Source organism: Meleagris gallopavo, chromosome 1 (genome assembly GCF_000146605.3).
Source record: "Meleagris gallopavo isolate NT-WF06-2002-E0010 breed Aviagen turkey brand Nicholas breeding stock chromosome 1, Turkey_5.1, whole genome shotgun sequence".
Classification (NCBI taxonomy): Eukaryota; Metazoa; Chordata; class Aves; order Galliformes; family Phasianidae; genus Meleagris; species Meleagris gallopavo.
This window is the reverse complement of record NC_015011.2, coordinates 114,096,293-114,119,429: the sequence shown is the minus strand read 5'-3', so window position 1 is coordinate 114,119,429 and position 23,137 is coordinate 114,096,293. Positions and strand designations below refer to the sequence as shown.

General features: G+C 42.6%; 1 protein-coding gene across 1 annotated transcript in view; it reads right to left on the bottom strand.

Moving 5' to 3' along the window:
* Window positions 1-13,659, bottom strand: part of ACE2 (angiotensin I converting enzyme 2) — a 34,095-nt gene extending 20,436 nt beyond the window's left edge. The window contains exons 1-12 of the mRNA XM_019612009.2: window positions 13,345-13,659; window positions 10,969-11,127; window positions 9,069-9,162; window positions 8,329-8,472; window positions 7,773-7,885; window positions 6,978-7,086; window positions 6,166-6,263; window positions 4,574-4,743; window positions 3,476-3,702; window positions 2,716-2,860; window positions 1,013-1,111; window positions 227-350 (exon numbers count right to left, since the gene is read on the bottom strand). Of these exons, the coding sequence (XP_019467554.1) occupies window positions 227-350; window positions 1,013-1,111; window positions 2,716-2,860; window positions 3,476-3,702; window positions 4,574-4,743; window positions 6,166-6,263; window positions 6,978-7,086; window positions 7,773-7,885; window positions 8,329-8,472; window positions 9,069-9,162; window positions 10,969-11,127; window positions 13,345-13,527 (1,665 nt within the window). The 5' untranslated portion in view covers window positions 13,528-13,659. The remainder of the gene's footprint in view (window positions 1-226; window positions 351-1,012; window positions 1,112-2,715; window positions 2,861-3,475; window positions 3,703-4,573; window positions 4,744-6,165; window positions 6,264-6,977; window positions 7,087-7,772; window positions 7,886-8,328; window positions 8,473-9,068; window positions 9,163-10,968; window positions 11,128-13,344) is intronic.
* Between the last annotated feature and the right edge of the window lie 9,478 nt (window positions 13,660-23,137).

The following is a 23,137-nucleotide window of genomic DNA, read 5'->3' as shown; positions in this document are numbered from 1 at the left end:
TAAAATAAATAAATTATTTTCTCATTAACAGTCAATTCAACCTTTGATGTTTGCATCCTTAGCTGATATAAATTTATTCAAATTGTCAACATGAAGTGAGAAGACAAATGCTAAATTTTCAAGCAAAGTCAACTTTTGGTGTAACCTCACTGTCTCTGAAAGTTGTCAAGGTTGACTTAGGCTTTGCTATGCCCTGACTTACAAATGTAAGAAACTGGCTTTGTTACCTCAAATTCTCACCAGCTGCTGTAGAATTGGTGATGTCACATTTGTGAAGAGGGCCAATATGGTTGGCTGCCTTGCAAAGTGCCTCCTGAAACTGGAACTGATAAATTGTCCGGGTATAATACCTAAAGGAAAGCAGGGAGCAGGAAGGCACATATTTTATTAGCTGCCTGTCATGAAAAGCCCGAGCCCTCAGAGTTTAGAAAGTTCTGCAATGTCAGCTCCCTTTTATGGCTTAGGAAGCTTCACTGCAGGGAGGGAGGCAGCTAGTATTTACAGGCTGTGCTAATTATCATGTAACGATCCAATACAGAAGAAATGCCCCTGTCTACAATGATAGTTCTAGATGATCTTGGAGGTCTTTTCCAACCTTGGTGCTTCTATGATTCAATAACTCAGGAGCAAGAAAGGTTTTTAAGGCTCGTCTCTCTGCTCTGACTGAGCATCCCAAGATGAGGTGGCTGGGGCACAAATGGACATTCAGAGTCAGATGCTTCATGGACGCATGACCCAAGTGATGGTGGTACGGGGCACATTGGTTTCCAGGAGGCAGGAACATCGTAACAATGTGCTCCCAATGGAATGAGGGCTGAACAAATCTGCTCCAGTTGGCAAGAAGCCCAGCAGCTTCCTGGCCAATCGGAGACTGCTACTGAGAAGCCCATGATGTCCACAGAAAATTTCCACTGAAATCAATAGCCTTCAGTAAAACAGAGTAAGATGGCGTTGTAAGAATCTAGAGTAGATATTTTAGGTAATACATCTTATTCTGATAAGATATGTCTACCTTATGAATGAGTAATCGTTAGCTACATGAAACAGTGCAGCGGGGTCACAGTACGTCTCATCATGAGGGACTGGTTCGACAACACCAACTATTTCTCTCCTGGAGATGGAGGAAGGGAAAAAACACAGAATTTCCATTAGTAGTTAATAAGAGCATAAGTACATGATTCTGCTCTTCCCCTGTGTTGTCTAATACATATGGGCACCTCTCTTCCTTCCAAACACAAGAGGTACATACAGCTCTTGGTAACCCCTACTGCTCCACAGCTGGAGACCACAGAGAATATGCTGCTTTGAAACTGATGGCACAAGAATAGTGCTTACAGTAAGGCATGCATGCAGGGAGTAATTGGTGGTGTGAAGTATGCTACAAGTGTGTGAATTATGCTACAAAACACAAATTTCAAGCACACATCATGTCCTGGGACATCCCAAGTTTGGACACTAACACTTGCGGTTCCATGCTGGGTGAAAGCAGATAGAGACTGTACGGCCCAAAGGGTTATGACCTGCTGTCCCACCGGCCCGGAGAGGAAGCTTTTATTTTTTTTCCTGAGAGCATGTTTCTGGATCAATACTATGGCAACAAACTCATGTCCTAATTTCTGAAAACAGTAAAAAGCTTACATGGAAATATTTTTCATAAATCAGTATGACAAGGTCTTGTTCCAGCACGGAGCTTTGCAGTGTCATTACAACAGATATGATAAGCTTCCCTGAGCAATTAGTCATTCTCCATTTCTCTGACATCTCTGCTACTTTTGAATAAATCGAAGCTGACTGATTTTTACAATAGGTCAGAAGGCTTGCTGACATCATTTTTTATCATAGAGTTTGTTTGATGATGGTGGCTTTGTTTGTATTCCTGTTAGAGAGCCATCTTCATTGTGGTGCTTGTTTGGTTTCTTTCAGTTACTCAGCTCCCATGTTAACCATCTCAGGAAATGACTCTAGCCTGAATGAAGCTACTTTTTCATCTTGAACTACAGAGTGGCGGAAACAGATTGGCTGGTGAGGCTAATACGAAGAGGCTCCTCTGCCTGCTACTTGCCAAGGAACTGTATTTTCTTAACTGAGAAAGGTAGTAGTTAGCAGGAATATGAATTCATAGGAGAGGAAATAAGCAGTCTGGGTTCTTTTGGATGATTTACATCCAAAACCACCGTAAAATGGAGAGGAAAAGCTAAAGAGAAAATTATGCTGACGTATTTGTTAGACTGAGACATGTATGCTTCTCAGGCTGGTAAGTGCAATTAACTCTACCCTCCACTTGTCCTTAAGGGGTGGGGAGCAAACCAGTGTGCTTCAGTGAGACTCAGGGAAGGGCTGTGGTCAAGCTATGAAGATGACCTGGGGCTTACATCAAGGGGACAGCAATGCTGATCCTGGAATTTGGAAGACTTCGTGCAAAGGCCACAAGTTCATCCGAGAAGCTGATGTTAGAAATGAGGAGAAAATCTGCTGGGAGGTAAGTAAGTTACCTGTGGATGAACTCAGGGCTAATGGGGATACTCTGTCTGTGACACCTCATCTGCACCACACTGGGAACTTCTACCTGGCACCCTGCTGGGCTTTGCAGAAACAGCCCAAGAAACAGATCTTAAACAGGGGGACATAGGCATCTCCATACACTGAGAAATTAGGAACAGAGGTTTCCAAAGTTATTTGCAAAAAGCTCTCGTTGCAAAAAGCTCCCAAACTTACTTCATCTCCCACCACCGCTTCGTCCATTCCTGCTTTGTAATCTCACCATTAAACACCATCCATCTCCACTTCTCCAGCATGTAAGTAAAAGGCATTGTTCCAACAATCGTTAGTGCTTGTTTGAGCAGAAAGTTGATTTCAGTTTCTGAAGAGATAGGCAGTTAAGGTAATGGTTATGGTAGCAGTTAGTATCTAATTAGGCACCTACAGTTCCTTCCCTTTATAGCTAATACTTACATATGGTTTGAGTTACAGATTTTTTCACTAAGGAAAAAGTGGAAGAAAGAATACTGCTGAAAAAACATGAGGAAAAAAAATCACTTAAATTTTGTATATGATTCTGCATCTTATTTTTTTTTCACCCCTACCTTTTCAATAACCTAACCCTTAGGCATTTACATGCTATTTTCCTCCAGTGAAAAACATCCCAGGGAATTCTAGGTTGAAGATTTTAGTACATCTCCATCCTTAGAATGTAATGCTCAGAGAGGCGAAACAAACTGCATTATAGTGAGGGTTTACCTCACCTACGTTGTCCACTCAGTATTCACATAAAGGGGAACGTAAGTCTCAAGGCTTTAGTTTCACCTAATTTGCTAAATGAATACCTTGGTAGAGAAAAGCATGGCTTTATATACCAAATTTTTCAAGAAAATAGTCTTCAAGAAATAGAAAAGACTCATTGGAGGCTCATCTAGATGGGCTGTGAAGTCCCACAAGTGTTTTTAGTTAAATATATATTATTTATACATTTATTCACCTTCATCCTCTTGGAAAGTTGGCTCAAGGAGGTCGAGAGATTTCAGATGCTGTAGTGTTGCTGCGGAGAGCGACATGATTTCTCCTACTGCTTCATGGAAGCCCTCATTGGCTCCATCTCGCAACAGGAAGGGCTGCACGGAATATGCCATGTCGTACTCAATGTGCCCCATCTCATGGTGCGCTGTCAGGAAGTCATCCATTGTCACCTTGGTGCACATCTTGATCCTATGAGCCATAGAAAAGCATCTGTGGTTAGAGATTGTGCCCGGGCTGGCTGTTGCCTGAGCCCTGCCTGCATCCTGAGCAGCCCTAGTATGCTCTCTTGCAAGAGTGAGGCTTGGAGGAAAAGCCTGCAAAACAGTTTCATTGATCTGGAAATTGCACTGGGAGCATGAGAAAATGGCTGTTTTATATGAAGCATCTGCTCCCTGAAACTTGGTGATAAGCTCATGCCATGAGTCAGAGCCAGCATCCATTTCTAAGCAGGTGGTAGTGCCAAAAAACCCATGTGTCAGTCACTCCTGCTATTTCATCCTCATGCAGGAACCGCTTAATAAAGGACAGAACTCATCCCAGGAGACTTCACTGTGTGAGAATTTGCTGTCCCTCTCCTTTCCCAAGTATTAAGTAAACTGATGTTTTTTCATGAAGCTCTGGGAGTCTGCCTTCCAGTTCTGATACATCTGCTAAATACAGCTGGTGGCATCTCAAGGGTTTTCATTTGCTGCCGAGGGACCTGTGCCATTGCTGCAGAATGTGCACATGTCCATAAATCCCACTGATATAAAAAAAGAACCTACATTTATACTTACTCTTTAAGCCCACAAACATAGTCATTACCTCTCTAATTCATATAATAGTCACTGTTCTGCTCAAATTTGAGAATAGTCCTTAGATCTTTACAGGAAGAGATACACAGTAAGTTTTACAATCCCACAGGGTCTTCCTTGTCTGTCATTTCCGTTTATCAGTCAGAGTGATGAATAAAGTGATGAATAAAGAAAAAGTGAAATCTTCAAACAGCACGGTGCATATTTAGTGTAAAAATGAATGTTTGAGGAGATGCTACGAGAAAGGGTCACAGAGAATGCAGTACCTGTAGTCATTCTTTCCCATATCCCATGCTGTAGGATGGCAGACAACCTTCCTGTTGTCGGTGGGCTCTGTGAGCATGGAATTTGTCCAGAAGCCTGCAGTCATGTTGTAAAGGCCAATAGAGACGAAAAAAGCCTCAGCGGTTTTGAATATTTTCAGTGCATCCCAGTTCTGAAACAGACAACATCACCTTTGGTCGTTTCTTCTGCATGGAGCCTGTTCTCAAATGTTGACTTAAAGTAGCACAGCTGATTTCACATTGGCCTCTCAATGACTTCAGGTCATCACCCGACTTACTGCAAATCAGGTGGCAGCGACCGCTTTTGGGCACTTTTGTAAATTCTGCTGGGAATTAGAATTCAGTGTTTTCTCCACAAACAAAGTAGGCTTCTGCAATCAGAGTTAGCAGATAGCACCTGACCCAGACAAGAGAAGCCCTAAGTAATAGATAAGGGTGTGGAGATAATTAAAGGCTCAGCAACATGCCAGGTGTGGGATCTGATTTTTCAGCCACTTCAGTGGGGGACAACTTATTGGAGGCAGTGGAGCCGTGATCATAGCAAATGTGTGAGTGGAGGGCTCAGTCAGAACTTTAAACCTGGCAAATCCATTCGTAAGAGTTGCCACTAAGATTGTAACTGAATGTCCAGAATATTTTCAAATGCCTGCAGTGACTGAGCTGAGCTTTTACAGAGATTTATGTGGCAGATGGCTAAGTTAGACACCAGTCCTAAATTAGGCACATCCACAAACAAAGATGAGCCCAGACCTCGTCCCTGCAGCTCTGTAAGCAATGCCTTCTTTCCTCACAGTGGTGCTTCACAATATGTAAATTTAAGACTACAGGGGTTGCAGTGCTAGAAAATATGGATGAGATTGATGCATACTGCTTATGAATCAAATTTAGCTATCCACACTTGCCAGTATAACATTTGAATGGAGCAGTTCCTATTTGTGGAAGGTAGATATCAGGTGAATGACCACATTTCAAAAATGACATTCCATTCAACTCCCTCTTTTTTTATAAAAGTAGTAGGGTTCAGTACAGAGAGTTACCTTCACCCGTGTTCTCAGTCTTGCAAGAGTCATGGTTGTTAACGCTGCACAACTCAAATACAGACCTTATGGTGCTATGCAGTTATCAAAAGATAAGAGGTAGGTAGCATTTCTGTTTCCTAGCTGCGCCCAAATAAACAGGACTGGCAAAAAAATCCTGTGATACAGAAATTATTTGATTATGGTAATAGTTTGCAAAGCTCATATTTGATACCAGCCAGCTCCGTGAGTCCTACAATATTTATATTTACAAAATGTATCTCTTAATGGATAAGTATCTCAGGAAATAGACTCGGAGCTTAGATTAAGCCAGGTCAAAGAGACTAGAGAACAAAGAGAGGACAACAGTTAAGGGAAAAGGTACAGTAGGAAATGAATGAACACATTAAGGTGAAGAGCAGAAAGCAATCCTTTGCTAATGGTGTGACTGCCTTAGGACAGCTTTGGTTTTCTAGAGTGGCTGAAATGTGTGTAACTTTTACTCCATCTAAATTCATAACATAACACATATTGAATAAAGTCTTCATCATGTCTCACCTTTTGAACCATAGCCGAAGTTACATCAATGTTTGGTTTGTCTGGATAGGGAACGGTCAAGTTATACAGATTTGTCCAAAATCTACCCCACATATCACCTTCAAAAGAGAAAAAAACATAGAAGAACTTTACATACTGGTGCATTATTCAAAGCTGTCAGATAATTCTATAAATTGGTCAGTATTATAAACAGGAATGCTTATATGCCTACACGGGTTTGACCCAGAGGGGAGTAGCACTGGGAAGTCACAAATATGTCAAAGTCCAATCAACAATCTTTTATTCTTCCAAATTAGCCATTCAGTGAGTGTACATTGAGTGAGAATACAGTTCCAGGACTGATTGTCCTCCTAAAGGACTGCTCAAAACTGAACACCCATGTTGCTCGCCCATGTCATTGCCACTGTTGTGCTTGTATACATTACAGTTAGAGAAGCTTGATGTTGCATGCTTTGAAAGCAAAATCATGAAACACCGAAGCTAAGGACAAGATTTGAAAGGAAAAAAAAATAAACCTCTCTGGAAGTCTCAAATGCTGCCAAGAGGAGGGAAATGTCCCAGTGCAGTGCTGGAGTTTCAAGTTGGGTTCCCACAGCTCCAGCAGGTATGGAGACATTTGCCTTCCCATATGCCCCTGTTGCTGAACACCTGTGCCATCTCTGCCAGGGGCATCTCATTTCTCCTCTCCCATTCTCTTATGTGTACCCTGTTTGTTAATATTAAACAGGCAGATTACTCTGTTCCCATGTGCCTTGAAGGTGTTCATCCCACATACAAGGTCAGGCTTGTGCGAACTGGCCACGTTGTCGTACCCAGCAAATGTGCAGGGAGGCATCCAGTGGGGTTGATGAGCTCAGAGCCGTAGACTTGCTCCAAACGGTGCCTCACATAGGCATGCAGCTGCTGGTACAGAGGTTTTATCTGGAGGCAGGAGAGAAGGAGGAAGTAAATTAATTTTTCTTGGCTCTAGCCAACTTGTCCCTCCTGAACAGAGATCCTCAAAGGTATTTGATAGAATTTCCCCTACAGGTAAATGCACACCATGCTTGTGGCTGAGCTTTGTCCTCACCTTAGAGCTTAAGCACCAAGGCCATATTCTAGCCCCAGATGTCCTGCTCAACTATTAGTAAGGGAGCATTTCTAGTTTTAGACATGGAGTAACTAGGCTGCTATTTACCCTCACAGGGTCTACTTGGAAGCAAGATAAGGATCTAAAGCCTTTGGCAAGGCACAACCTGTGGGACCAAACTGCACCATCCCCATGTGGCAACTGTTTGGGGACTGTGGGAAGGGGCATCCTTCAGAATTCCTTTTAGAGTCTGGTACAAAGTCTTTGCACTGAGAAGATCAAGAAGAAAAGGGCACTCCAGAAAAGGATACAAAACGTATATGCTCTCTGCTTCTTTCTTTTGGACTTGTCTTTGAATGGCTGCAGAGGTAAAAATGCCATTGATGACCCCCAACAGCTGTTCAACTCCGTGTAGACTAAGACTGGCTAGTCTAGAGCAGGTCTATATTCTTCCTTCACAACATCAGCACACGACCCTACGATATACCATAACAAAATACAGCCCAAGAGCCCCACGAGAGATTTTCCCTTCCCTTACCTGCTCAAATGTCTTCTCCACATCTTGAACCAGCTGGTCACGGCTGTATTTATACTCTTCTGGATAATCTGTTTCATAATTTGCTCTCCAGTAGTCTCCATAGTCAGAATAATCTGAAAAGCAGGAGGTATCACCCCAGGACACAGCACAAAATATAGCTCAGCTACCAGCAGAAGTGCAGCTCCCTGTTGACCCCATGCAGACCAACAACAGCCTTTCCCCTAGTAACACTAGGTTGGAAATTCAGCCTGCCCTCAAAGCACAACAGCGCAGTTCTGGGGAAGGCAGTATCTATGGAAGAGCAATATTAAAAGTATCAACAAAGACATCCCCCTTGTGTTTCAGGCTGGCAACATAATTCTGATCTGCTCTTTGGCACATGTCTGCACTGCATTTTATTTTGCATCGCGCACACTGAGAGCAAATATGTACAAAAAACCCATTATCAATGTGTAAAATGATCTGGTTTGTAAATTCTGTGAAAATTGTGCAAGATTAAGGTCAAGAGAAGCCAGGAAAAAAAAAAGAGAAAAAAAAGAAAGAAAATGCAACTCACTATTAAGCCTTGCAGCCTCATTTTTAAGTTCAACATACTCTTCATATAATGGTCTCATCATCCTGCCAATATCAGCTCTCCAGCCTTCCCAGGCCCACAGTCGCTCATGATAATCTATGCTATTGGCCATAATATCATCCAGACCTGTCAGAATAACAACAAAAAAAATAAGTACCCGGCCTTGAAAAAGCAGAATCTCTTTATTTTTTTTTCACAGCAGGCAAATGAGCCAAAGCAAAAGAAATACCATGAGCTGAGATATGTGTTTGATATATTAAAAAATCCCGTTATTTTATTGCATCCTTTTTGACAATTTCATGTGGATGATCATCATGTGGACGTAAGATTTTTCCTTTCTTATCTTTAAGAGATATAGAACAGACTATGAGTCAGTTAAATCAGCCATACTCTCCCCCCGCTTCCCCTTGACTTGGCAGTGTTCTTGGGACTGGCCTCTCTCTGCTGCCATCCTTCTTTTGATGCAGCCCAGGATGCAGTTGGACTTTTGGGCTGCAAGAGCACACTGCTGGCTCATGTCCAGCTTTTCGTTCATCAAGATCCCCAAGGTCCCTGAACTGCAAGCTGCAATGAAACTTTGACTAAGTTTTAGATAGCAGGATATAACTATGGGTATATCTGGGAAAACTGTTTTCTCACAATTAGGAGGCTCTCATGGATTCCCCTCACTTTTTGAACTCACACTACAAAGGGCACCATAGGGACACTTGTTAATGCCACACCTGGCTCCAGCACCAAACAGTCGAACGGTTCAGTGGCTTTGCAGACGATCCCAGTGCTGTAGATGGTGCTCATTGAGTTCATCACAGAGTTCAGCTGCAAATTAGATGTGAGATATCCCATTAGAAACACACTCTGTGCAAAATAACAGTCAGTTATGCTGATTCCTTAAGAGCTCTATTCAACACTTCACACACCAGCTTAACATTTCAGCCTATATCTAAGCTCAGTAGAGATTAATGAAAAAACTTGCCTGAACACATTATTAAAGCAGGGCCTAACTGGAAGAGACAGATAATTTCTTGAATATATGATGTAATCTACAGGTCTTTAATATCCATTCAGCAGAGCTCTGCATTTAATGAACTTGAACTGTCAATAGACACATGCAATAAAGCAATAAAGTTTAGCAACACACTCCCATGAACATGGATCTATCTGTAGCCTCCTCATGGTTTGAAGCAACAGCAAGAAAGCCCCTTCTATGCAGGCAGCCAGGCTGAGCTCATCGCATCACATCCGCATACACACTGGCTCAAAGCCCACCATTGAGAAGCTGCTGCCCAGATTTTGCATCAGCTGAAGGCCAGATGCATCTGGAATCATGGAATCATTCAGCTCAGAAGCTGTGCTCCACAGCTTGATCCATTTTTATTTATTTATTAATGTTTTCAAGTTTTTGTGTCTCATGAAAAACACATGCTACCTTTAGCTTTTCCTTTAGGACTAGTTTTTTCCTCCATTTGAGTTTTAAACCAGAACCATTTAGAGCTGTCAGTGAGAGGAGTCATTAATGACTAGCTCCAACTTTATCACAGTCAGCATTAAAATGAATGAGGATCCCAAGAAATTTTTGTGTCAGTGAAAAATATTTAAAGAATACAGAATCCTATCAGACTGCAGAAAGTCACTTTTCATGCAAAAATCAATCATTTCAGCCAAAAGACTATTTATCTAGGAACCTGGATGTGTCTAAATGTAGACGATACTGAAGAAAATACCTCCTCAAGAGAGACAGCACTACTATTAGTGCACTGCTGTGCTCTAAAATAAATACATATTTCTATGAATCTTCAGCATCCCCAGCAAGGCAATCTGTCTTTCCAGAGACACATCTCATTTGGAGAAAGCCCAGCCAGTCTGCACATTACATGCATTGTGGCTAACTGTGCTGATCTTAGCCAAAAAATCTCAGTATGCTTCCATAGAACCACAGAACATAGCACAGAACCCCAAGTCAGAAGGGACCCACAAGGATCATCAAGTCCAACTTCTCACTCCTCAATAAGGAGGACCATAGGATTCCCTATCTCAATGTTATCTTACAGTGTGATCTTCAGCCATAAAGTGCCAACTCAACCCTTGAGTGGGTTATAGATTCCTTTTGAGTCTGTGGAGCTCACTGCATTGTTCACTGCAATTCCACATACAGTTGCTATCATAAACATGCATTTTATGTGAATGCGTCAGTGAAAATTCAAACCTCATTCTAAATCTTGCTAAATGTTGGCCTTAGCATCTTGCTGAAGAAAGGCTCTTTCTGCCTCCACCTTCCTGATTCACTGAGCGTCCTTTCACCCACCTCCTTCTGCTTATTACCCTCGCTAGCACATAGCTGCGCACTCAGCACAGGTCCTCCTTTCCCATATGACTAATCTGGCCACTTGTGCAAGGGCAACTCTGAGGCGGGTGCAAGTTTGCAATTTATTGCATGGATAACATGACAAACTGCTGACATGAGTGGGAAGCAACTTCTAAGCCAGACACCCCTTGTATTTCTAAGGTCACCTGGTGCAGGTACGTGCTCCTGTAAAAAGCACAATCCCAAGCCAGGCAGGGTGGTGACAACTCCATACCCTTGCTCATGTAGCACAAATGAGCTACGCTCAGCAACTTTCTTACCCTGCTGTATTTTTCCGGTGACAGCACAGAGGATCCCCTGTCTTGCAGAGACTGGATCTGGAGCCTGGTGGCAGCATCCTGGATGTCAGCTAGTGAGAAGCGGCTAGCGTTCCTGGAGGCCTCCTCATAAAATGCTGCCCACTTGGCGCCCGCCTCACTCTGCAAGGGGTTCAAACAAATACTGTGTCACTCCATTGAGAGTGCAGCAGGTTGGAAGGGACCTCAAAGCCCACCCACCCCCAACCCCTGCAGTGGGCAGGGCTTTCCCCCACCAGCTCAGGCTGCCCAGGGCCCCATCCAACCTGGCCTTAGCGCCTCCAGGGATGGGGCACCACAGCTTCTATGGGCAGCCTGTGTCAATTGCAATTACATATGCATGAAATTCCAAATGTCAGTGCATGAAGCAACAACCATATGAATATTACTTAGTCTTGAAGCCATCTTCAAAAGATCCCTCTTCTTTTTTTTTTTCATCCTTTTTCAAATATGTTTGTACAGGAAGATTAGCACATCAGCACCTGTCCAAAATGGCATCAAGAGCAGATTTTTTTTAATTAACCTCAGCCCTTGAGATAGTTTAATTAATTGTGCACATGACAACTTCCTGGCTGTGGAGAGGGTGCTTGTAAAATCTGTTACATCTTGCAGCTGAAGGATGCAATAAATGCACAATGAGACCAAGGCTTTCTTGAGGGCTGTGACCAGGTTGTTCAGCCCTGTGCTTCAGGGCAGCAACAGACATAAGATACCCACACAGCCCCTGGCAATCTTTCCAAACACTCCTCCTTCACAAGAGCAAAGCAAACAGGTCTGCCCTTTTCTCAGCAGCTTGCAAAACTGGGCAAGAACTTGATGAGGACCCAGAGGAAGACCATCGCTGTGCAAATCCCCAACTGGGGAAGGGGAGGTGTGCTAGAGGCAGCAGGGCAGGAGAGGGGCTCTGTGGTTACAGAAGCATTAAGCTTGCAGTCTGTTTTTTCCCCAATTAAAGAAACTGGTTGATAAGTCAGAGGAACAGTTATGACTTTTGTGGCCCAATTTAGAAGGAAAATGGAAGGGAAGGAGTCAAAAGGGACAGTATTCATTAACTCTGCTCCTCCCACACAGAGGGAGGATGGGAAGCAGTGAGTTTATTATCAGCACTACCAAAGAGATCAAGTGAGAGAAAATTTCCCCTCTGAGCACTGGACTAATTGGTTCTTATTGCTGGTATCTCCTCACGTATTTTATTACCATCTCATTAATGCTGAAAGTGCTATACGGGTCTTTCATTTTACGTGTTTGGAAACATTACAGTTTAAGTACCTGGTGCCTTGGAAAGCATTCCAGATTGACAATGATTAGCCATTAGGATTTCTTCCAGTAACCGGTCTCTTTGCTTTAATTAAGAAATACTATAATTAAACCATGTTTTAATTAAGCTGTAAGACAAAGTGGAAGGCTTATGCCATTGCACCAAAGTAGACATAGGATATTCAGCTTCATTTTTATGCTCTGAACTGTTTTTCTCTAAGACTTGAGTTAACCTTAAAAGGCACGTAGCTACAAATCTCTAGGTGCTTCTTTTCATTTTTAATGGCTCCAAGGTTATGAGATGCTAGGCTGCAGCACGGCAGTATCAGCAACTGGTCAGAGCATGGCTGACTGCTCTTGCAAACACAAGCACTTGCCAAGAGGCCCAGTTGATTGGGGCAGCAAGATGTTGATGCTGGAAAGCAGGACAAGCTGCTTGAAATATCTTGCAAGTACAAATTCTGTGGTCCTTCCTTGAGATATAAATTCACTTTCAAATCAATGTTCTAGACCACCATACTACAAATTCCACTGTTGGTTTTTTGGAAATCTTATCTCACTTCATTTTTCCCAGTTTAATACTTCCAGCCAATCTCTTAGCAGCTAGAGTTATGAGATGAATTTGCTGGGAAGGTCTCCTAAAGTGTAAAAGATACAGAATGCTATACAAGATCATCAGCAAACATTTAACAAAACATCTGCATTCAGAAAACGTGTGGTAACCTGCTCAGAAACATCATTTTGAGTGAGCTTGGAACAGCAGTGAATGTGGAGAAAGGTCTCTCTGCATCCAGCTGATTCTGGGGCCAAGCATTCAGCACTCCCTTGTCTTTTCCCTCCTCTCACTGGAGTGACTTGACGTGATGGCTGGAAGTGAGTCCAGCCTCCAACCAACCCCGTGCAATGTGTGGGAAGCCCAGGCACCAGCCTCAGGGGCTATCAGTGGCCTGCACACTCCAGTGAAGCATTACTGTGTTAATGCAAGTCCCTAAAGTATGTCCACCTTAGTGAAACCAAAACAAACTGGAAAGCAACAACTGGATTCCCAAAACACTAGTAAAACCCAAGGAATGGAGCACTTACCATCTTCCTGGCTGTCTCCTCAGTTATGTTGGTGTTGTAGTCCCATGAGGCAAGTGAGTTTTCATAGCTGATGTCTTCTGCTCTCACATTGAACTCTGCCAGAAATGTTTGGGCTTCCTGTGTGACATCCTGAGGAGTCACAACAGCGCTCAGACCACAGAGAAGCCAGAAGTGAACCAACATATTCACGAGCAGACTGAGAACCTCTGGATGAAGTAGGTTTCCTCAGGTGAGCTTCTCTGCCTTCTTCTCATCAGCCTTTATGCATAGCAAGTGTGAACTAAAGAGGCTGAACCCAATTTTCCAGGCCTTTTATAGGTTTTATCCATTGTAGGAAAGAAAGGTAAAAGTTTTTGTAAAAAGTCAAATAAACAAAAGTCAATGATTAACTTTGGAAGAACATTATTACTCCTACCATTTTATGGCCTTCTTATAAAAGGCTTTTACTTTTAGTTAATGTTTCCCAAGTGTGCTGTCAATGATACTGCTGCTTACTTTATCTATAGCCTGCCAGTGTCTTTGGTAGCTCAGAATCTTTGAGTCCTTTAACAGGTTGGTGATAAGCTGTAAAAATATTTAGAAAACTCACTGCAACACCAAGCCATGACCTTATTTCCCAGGCAGAAAGAAATTACCAATAGCCTAACATAGGGTACCTGGTTGGATGTTCATGTCCATGTTTTAAAAGGCTTTAAAACTCATTTTCAAAATGAGTAGGTCATATAAAATTTAATTTTTAAGGTGAATTACCAGAAAGAAGCAAGGGACATAGTGGGATCATAGCCTCTGGTGTAGTGATCTAACCTTAACTATAAATCAACTGGATTTAAGTACTAAGATTACTAAGATGATTTCACTTAAATATCTAAATATCTTTGCTAATCTAGCTAGGAACTTAGTACTTACTGCAAATCAATGGGAAAATCAATGTTTGAATTCGTTCTGTAAATGCAGCTTGGGTTGAGTGTTATTGATCCAACAGTACCTCAGTACTTTGTAAATTAGCCCATTTCTGCTCAGGATAATGCAGAGGGGAGTGGGAACACATTTTGAGATGTGGCTGCAGCCACATCCATGGGGTTGTTTTCTTGTTCTCAGCAGAGCTTCTCTGAAAACATTGCAAGTCTGTTACATAGAGAAGCAGCAAGCAGCCCCTTCACTGTCAAATCCCTCCTGTCTGCACAGGGCTGAGCACAGCATGGCCTCAACTGGGCCACAACCAGCAGAGGACCCAGCAAGCAAAGCCTCAAGGGATCAGCCCACCCAGATGTTTGCTGAGAACATGGATTATTCCTGAGTTCTCCTTTTAGAGTGTTACCTTAACCTCATCTCACAGACCTTTGACAAAGAGGAACTCATTGCTTTTCTTGGGTGATTCATTCCAGTGTCTTTGCTGTCAGCTCAGTTTCTTTTCTTTTTTCTCAATATCTCTTGATATCCGTGTCCCATGCACCAAGGATAAGTGATCTCCGTCATCTGTGCAGAATCTTCCAAGAATCTTCTTTTCCCGAAAGAAAGACAACAGCATTCTTGCAGCCCTTCCTCAGTGGTCACGCTCTCTCATTGCATATTTTTCTTGCTGATGCCATTCAGACCCTCCGCAATTTGTGCTTCTTCAGAGATGATTTCCAAAACTGATCATAGCTGAAACCTTATCAGTCATCAGTACAAGGGTCACTGCCTGTGACTTACATGCTATACCTTGCTGATACACCCTTCCTTTCTGGAAACATCAGCCAAAATTAACTCATATTCAGACTGTGAGTTACTTTCTAGTAGTCCTGTTCTCTGTCCAGCCCATCCTCTTTTTCTCTCTGTACACCTGGCACTAGGGCAGCACTAATTACAGCATTTCAGATTTGGCTAAAGTCCATCACAATGATTTCAGATCATTTTTCCAATTTTTTATGATCATTTGGAATTGTAATCCTTCAAAAGACTCACAGGTTGGCAATGCCTGCAAACCTATTACCAGGTTTTCTGTTCTCACATCCAGATCATACAGCATACAGCAGGACCCAGAGAAGCTATCAATTAAAACAGCCCATCTCCTTGACTGATGGGCTGGAGTCTGTTTTTTATGTAATTATGTGCCTTTTGTGATTCTTGTCTCGCTCACCTTTCCTTAATTTGCTTGTGAGACTGTCATGTGGTGAAGTGTTGACAGTTTTTTTTTTAATACCACTTTTGGCTGCAGTTTCTCCCTTACCCGTGTGTCCCGTTGTCTTTTAGAGCAAAGAATGATGTTTATTACCTTGATATGACGTCTTCTTTTTCAATAGAGAACAGGGACTGTGATGACTGTTTGCTTTAACTTTTTTCTTTTCTCTTTTACGCTGGTAAGGTAACTGCACAATCACTGAGCCCAGTACATTTTGGCATGCTAAAACCAGCCTATATGCTCAAAAATTCCAATTTTTCATGCAGGTGCATGAAAATCTACATCTATATTTGGAAGTAGAACCATTTGTGCCACAGCACAAAAAGAAACAGGAAACTGAGAAAATGAAGTTCAGTAGGGGCTGTGACGCAGCAGCCATTAGAAGAAAACAAACGGAGTTAAGCTCTGGTCTCAACCAGAGCTGTTGTTATACACAATTGTGGCTGGTCTGGTTGGCTAGTACTGAGACTGAGATAGTTTGCCACCACTGTGGCGGCGCAGAGGCTGAGGTTGCCCTGGCATAACAGTATGTGCTCACTCTCCAGTTTGCCAGTCCTCCCCTCCACCCTGGGTTCTGTGGCTCTCAGCTGCTCCCAATCTGCTTAAAGAGCTGCCCAACAATGTTTGATGTTCCTTGGCTCTGACAGAGCTGCTTCTGCCTCACTATTCACAGTGCTGACTGAGCTGTGCTATGAAATGAGAGCTGTGATAAGAGAGAATTGCATTTAGGGCATGCTTCAATAAGAAAGCAGTGCATTGTGCATTGGGCACCACACCCTTCAAATAGCTTAAAATACCATTATCAGGACAGTTCTCCCAGACAGGAGTTTCACTTAAGCTCTGCTATACTTCATCATTCTTCCTTTCTGCTCAGTGCATAAGAGTATTGCTCGAGAACTGATTTGCAGAGAGGGGCTCAGAAGGGACGCAGCTGCAGAGTGCCTGGCCTGGAGTATCCTCAGGAAGACCAAAAGCTATTCTATTGCCTGTGCAGGGCTGTAGCTGCCCTGCTTCTCTGCTGTTTGCCAAAGAGAGGTTCACATCAGTTAAATACCTGGCAGATCCTTGCTCTGACGGCTTCCTGTAAAGTGGCTCTGCAGAGGCAATGAAGGCCCAGGGGTTGCTCATTGCCCTGATGCAGTTCTGAGAGAAGGCTGCACTGCCTCAATGGCTCCTGGGCATCGCTGGGGGCAATCCCAGAGCCTCTCCCTCATCCTCGCACTCCAAACAGGGGCTGGGCAAACAGTCCTTCTAATCCCCAGGGCAGCCTATTTCCCACATGAGTAACTCTTCGGCATGTGTGGTGTCTGACATTTCTCAGACGTAGCCCCTGCGGCTGAGCCAGAAGCAGGATGCTGCATGGCCACATTCCAATGACTGGATCTCAGACCTAAAAAGAAGTTGTCACCTCTGCATTGCTCCTTTATGATCCAAGGGCTGACAGCTGCTCAAAGCTTGCTGAACATCGCCCAAGGCTCAAGCAACTCATGGGCAGGAACAAACCCTGCACCTGAAAACAACACTGAGAGCTAAGGAAAGTTCCTGATAAGTGCATGAAGCATCAGGAAACTGAAGTGTTTTTGCAAGGTTTAGGATAAAGCAATGAAGCTGAGTGGTTTTCAGGAAGGCACAGAAGAGCATACAAGCAGCAGGTTAATATTATGAAGTGTCCTCGTTTGTACTGGGGAAGGCCGCTGTCAGACTTGAGACCATATGTTAAGGTGGTAGAAGAGGAAACCATGCAGGGGTATAAATACCTTGTAATCATAGAATCATAGAGTCATTAAGGCTGGAAGAGACTCCAAGATCATCTATCCTGTCAGCCCAACCCCACCATGCTGACTAATCACGTCCTTCAGTGCCACATTCACATGTTCCTTGAACACCTCCAGGGACGGTGAAACCACCACCTCCGTGGGCAGCCTGTGCCACTGCATCACCACTCTTTCTGAGACGAAAATTTTCCTAGTATTCATACTGAATCCTTACACTTTGCCCAATTATAAAGAGCCACTTTGCCCCAACAGCTAAGGGAAAGGTATTAATCTTGTGATATGCAGCTTTTCCTCCAGGCAACCAGCGTTTCACATTTCATGATCACTAAGGAGGCAGCAAGTGGTCTCATTTCATTTTCAAACAGCCATGTATCCACATATCAGCCTCTGAAGCATTGTTCAGATCATGGAAGAACATAAGTCCAAAGTCTAAAATTCCTGCTGGTCCACAACTGATAAAGGCTACATATGGTAATTTGTAGCAATTAAGATCTCAAAGATAGGAGAGCGGCAGAAGCTGATAGAGGGATAATGCCAGAAAAAAGAGAAGCTCGTGCCATTTCTCAAAAATTACATGTTTTCTGTTTAGCTATTGCTGAAGCAAATAAGATACTCTGACAGCTTCAAGTTGTCATGTCTAAGGAAAATGGAAACAGAGCAGGAAGAAAGAGATGTGACTAACAAAACTAGATTCTTTTTTAATGATCCTGAGCAAAATCGAGTTCTCATTGAAGCTGCTGAATTTGCTGAGAGCATGGTTGAAGCTGTACTATAAAGCTGTAATTCCTCCACATCATTTTGGGCAGAATTGCCGACATCAATCCAGCCACAGAATATCCAGCTGTAAATGCAAATGCATTATGGTAAGTGCATCCGCAGTGCTTAGTGTATTCAAAAAACTGAATACACTGACAGATTTGTGCCAGCAAATGTGTGTCACTGACCACTGTCAATGTACTTCAGCTTTAAGCGATGTGGAAACTATGGAGTTTAGCCCTTCAAACTAGGCGTATCTAACAGTGCAAACTTTTCCTTAGCAACTGCCCAGTAGCCTAGGGAGCTGCAGCGTCACTCTATTGCACACATCTCTTCTTACACGCCACATTAAAGAGAAACAAAAACCATGAGAGGCTCATACAAAACCAAGCACAGATTGCTCATTGCTAATGGGTTGAGAACAGTTGAACAATGCATTTTCTATAAAAACCCAGCACATTTAAAACAGCTAATTTCATACGTTGCATGTTATGAACTGACCAAATGCCTGAGATGTATTTTTATGAGTATCTAGAAACATAAGCACCACCTTTTTACTGAGTTATTTTCAGTCTTTATTGCAATTCTTTCCCAAACTTTAAAGTAGGTATTTTACTTTCCCACATGTAGGAGGTTACACATGAAAAACTCTTCAAGATGTGGTAATGTTCCTTGCTTGGTCAAAAACAACACATGAGTTATCAAACCAGAAGTTCTTATGCTAATACAGCGATTTGCATTCATTGGAGAATTATTTTATTCTAAGGTGATGAAAGAACAAGATCTGAATTTTACCCTAAGGTTCCTTGTGCCTATTTCACCTTTCTTGTCTGTGAATGGCAGCAGAAACAGTGAAGTGCCTTCTGATGTATCTTCCCCCAAAATACAGAACAAATGTGAGGGCGTAGCCCTCTTCATGGAGGTCAGTATGACCAACAACTGTTCTACCCGGATGAACAAGTAGGAGCCATGTGGCTGCAAGAGGAGCATAGGGTAACATCTCCAGGATCTTCAGCCCTGGCAGAGCCACAGGGGGAATATTCAGTTCAGGTCTGATTACCAGACTTTAAGAGGGTGTGCATTTAAAGGAGAGTGCTGCAGACAGGCCGCCCCTCCCAGGGATTTTTTGGCAGGAGAAGAGAATGGTGATGTGACAGCACAGTTTTGTGCAACACACAATGACATCAGTTTGTAGAACAGTTAGATTGCCTTAAAGCAAGTGGCAGAATGGGTCCGATAGGGTCTTTAGCATCTGCCCAGTTTGTCAACTTCCCTAAATTATAAAGTTATAAGTTAATTTATACAACCAGCCTGTGGTCAATGCAATGCTCAAGGTTCTGTACAGAAAGTGGTTGTGTCAAAATCTGTTCAGTCTGTAATTTAAGGGCAGCGTTTTAAAGTTCCCAATGTTCTCCAATGCTCCAAGTGTGTAGATACTGAGCGGCAGTGTAAACAATTTACTTGTGCATGATTTGTGCTTATACTAACGCAGACATCAATACCCTCTCACAAGTAAGCAGAATGGAAATGCAGCATCCTTCCTGAAATGTTGACTCATGGGGAATGTGGAGCTGGTGATAAATGTTGCAGATCTTCAAACAGAACTTCTCTGTTTTTGCTGTTCTGTTTAATTGAATTTTCTTCTTTCCTCTCTCTTTTCTCAAAGGCAGCTCCTGAAAATAAAACAGTTCTGTCTCAAGCACACCATGTTCTTTTGCTGAAATTCATTGGCTCAGCACAAATACAAGTGACTCATTGTATTAGGAAGTATTTTACTGTATATTCTGTCTCTTGTTTCTTACTTTCTTGTTATTATCAGGTCTTTTGATGGCAGGTGGTTTAGAGAAAAAAAGCAGAGATTACAAATGGTGAAAGTTACATAAAACATCTGGCCAGGTCCTCAACAGATATAAATTGTCTTCATAACATTTGCAGGTGCTGGAGAACAGGCTTTACCAAATCAAAGCACTCTTTGTTTTCTAATAGGTTTCTGCTACACAGAGAGACTGGAAAAGAGATTTATTTCCTCTGTAGCAGCATGCCCTTGATTAACCTCATTTGCAGCAGCTATTTCAATTAAAGAGCTAACACCAACACTGACTTCTAAGCGCTGCTAAGTGTGATACCTGTCTGCTCATGTATCATTTACTTCTCTCAAGCCATTTTCTGTCAGTGCAGAGACAAGCAAGGTGTATGCTGTGGGTGAGTCCCATATCATCATTAGCGGAAAATTACACCAAACTGCTGTAAAGTAATTACACTGCTGAGAGGTGAGCCGGGAGGAAGCCAGTGATTAAATACGTGCCACTAGTGCTAAGCCCACACCACACGGTGTTTTGCTCAGAGGCTTTCAATCTATTTTCCAATTGCTGGCCACTGCCACAGGCTGAATCAGACCTTCACTCAGGCCATGGAAGTATGCTCAGATATGCTCAGCCCTTTGTCATACTAAATGAATTTTATTCCGGTCTCATACAGCAGAATACAGAACAATGGTAGTTTTTATACAGTAGCTTGGGGTTGCTCTTGCACCACTAAGCTCTTCATACTGAAATCTTTCACAGGCTATTGCAGAGGTGCTGCTGCTACAGCAATCTATTCTGGTTGTACTGCAGTGTAGCTATCTGTCATATAAAGAATGTGAAGAGTGCAAAGGTTTGGAAATGATGCGATCGGAATTACCAACATAAAACTCTGACTGAGTGAAAGACCTGGGAGCAAGGACTGAGGAAGCAATAATAAGACTGTACTCTGTATCTTCCCTCTAAATGATCTTAAACAATAGCAAGCTTAACCTTTGATGTGCCTGTAAGAAATACGTCTCTTTGTTATTGAACGCTATTTGAAGCAATGAGATGTTATCATCAGTAACTGAGAAGCGAGCAGTGTACCCTCCAAAACATGGAGAAGTCACATTCCTTGTCCAGAGAGGCCCATCACTAGGACACAGAAGGAGACCAAGTGAGGCAAACGGTTGGTGGGACCACAGTTTTATTTCATATTTTGCCCTCCTCCCCCCACCCTCACCCAGCTCTGCACTCCACTTGCTCAGTCTTCCTGCTTCACCCTGCTGTTTCCCCATTCCCCTCCCCATTCTGCCCAAGAGCCAGAGCCAAGCCAAGCGGATAGCCAAAGATGCCTGATACAGCCATAATGCTAAAGAATTCGTACCTGAGGGCATAAGAAGCCTCCTTAACATTCAGGACACTGGAAGGTCCTTTACAAAGAGCTTTTATAATGATTTAACCAGTTCATATGGGTGAAGGATCAAATGCACAGAATAACCATAATAAGCAAATGAGTTTTCTAACATTATCTCCAAACATGACACTGAAAGTGTGATAGCTAATGGTCAGAACCTACCTCCAGTGGTGTGGACAGCCATTTGGTGACCACAGATGTCCTATTTTACTTCAGTGTATTTATATCCTCTGTCTGCAATTACCCACATATGAAATTCTCCTTTATTCAGGCCCAATTCTTCTCAAATCAACAGGAAATACATCACTGGTTTAAACAGGGAGAGGATTAGGCCACAGATAGCTTAGTCTGTATGTATGGCTGATAGCAAAGTAATCCAGCAACGAAATTTAGTGCCTGGTATCATTTGATACCCTCAGCCTCCAGCCACATACCTAGGAAACCCAGGTCTGAATGCTCTCTGCCCACTTACCTCAGCCAGGCATGATGTATGAAAAACAGCAGCTGGTGTTTCAAGGGCTGAACCAGCTATCCAGCTGCCACATGAAGATTTCAGTTGACCCTGGGCTCACTATATAGCTTGGAAATCTGCTTCAGTTTTATTATTAAGAAATGTAAGGAAAATTTTTCAAACAATTGCAGTGTGCTCTCAGAAAGTCAATGAGAGCTGGGCCACTGGCGGCAACAGGAGGCACCTGTGGAAAATCTCCCTTTCCTTTTAACTTTTATTTTTTGAAAAAATTCAAAATCTTGCCACTTTTGGTTTCCGGGTCATGTAATTTATGACTTTTTAATGTGAAAAACACATTTTTGCTAGTTCTTAACACTGTAGATGGCCCAGCCATTTTTTAATCTGCTTTTACAGAGGCTATGAGAGCTTTTATTCCCCCAAATAAACTAAAAGCTTCATGCACTGATCACTATTCCATCCAAAAGCATACAGGGTATCAGCAAACAGAAGTCAGCTTACAGAGAAAACTTTTGTATATGGCTTAAAAGAAAGCCCAGACAGAATTGACAATGATAGATGATATCCCCTGTGACAGTCAAGAATAATGCAGTTTCATGTTTATATCAAGGAAAAACAACAATAGACATTTAAATAATCATTTAAAATAAAATGCCTGACACAAGGCAGGTTTCAGCTCTGTTCTGTCACACATCTTTCTTAAATCTTAAGTGGCTATAATGTGAGGTCTTCTCATTTGCTTTGCTCACAAACAAAAGCATTGTAATGGAAGCTCCAGTGTATGTGTTATCAGTAAAAGGTTCTCTCAAGGGAAATTAAGTGAAAGGACATTTTTCTTGTCTTCATGTTTGACATTCAGGAGTAGAGACGAGATAAGGTAGGCACAGGAGTCTTTCAAAAGAGCACCAGATAGCAATGGCAGCATTTCATAAGGATGTGAACCGTTCATCATCTGCTGCAAAGACTCCATTAACGTGGCCTGCTTTTAAATCCAGTGTTTCGCAAGGAATTCCATTTTCTATTGTTATTGTCACTTCGCTTTTCTCTTCTAAATTTTCTCTCTCTGTTGACTCTTTATTCTTTCTAAAAACAAGCAAGAGAAAATTGTCTTATTCTATTGACCTGCAGCACTCCAATGAGATTTCACAGACAGAAAACTGCACACTTAGACAGAAGTTCACTGTAGGTTATGTACTGAAAGGCATAATCTGTCGCAGAGGCTTCCCAGCATTATTTGCTCTTGTATTGACTTTAGCTGCATTAGCTCACGACCACCTACAAGTGCAAAAGCAAGCAGCCACACTCAAAGCCTCTTTGCTGTTGTAAAGCACCACACCAGCGAAGGTGGGAGGCTTTTCCTTCCTGAGGCAGGAAACACGGGTTTAAGTGATTTGAGATCAGGACTGGGAATCAGAAAACCTGGAGTAAAAA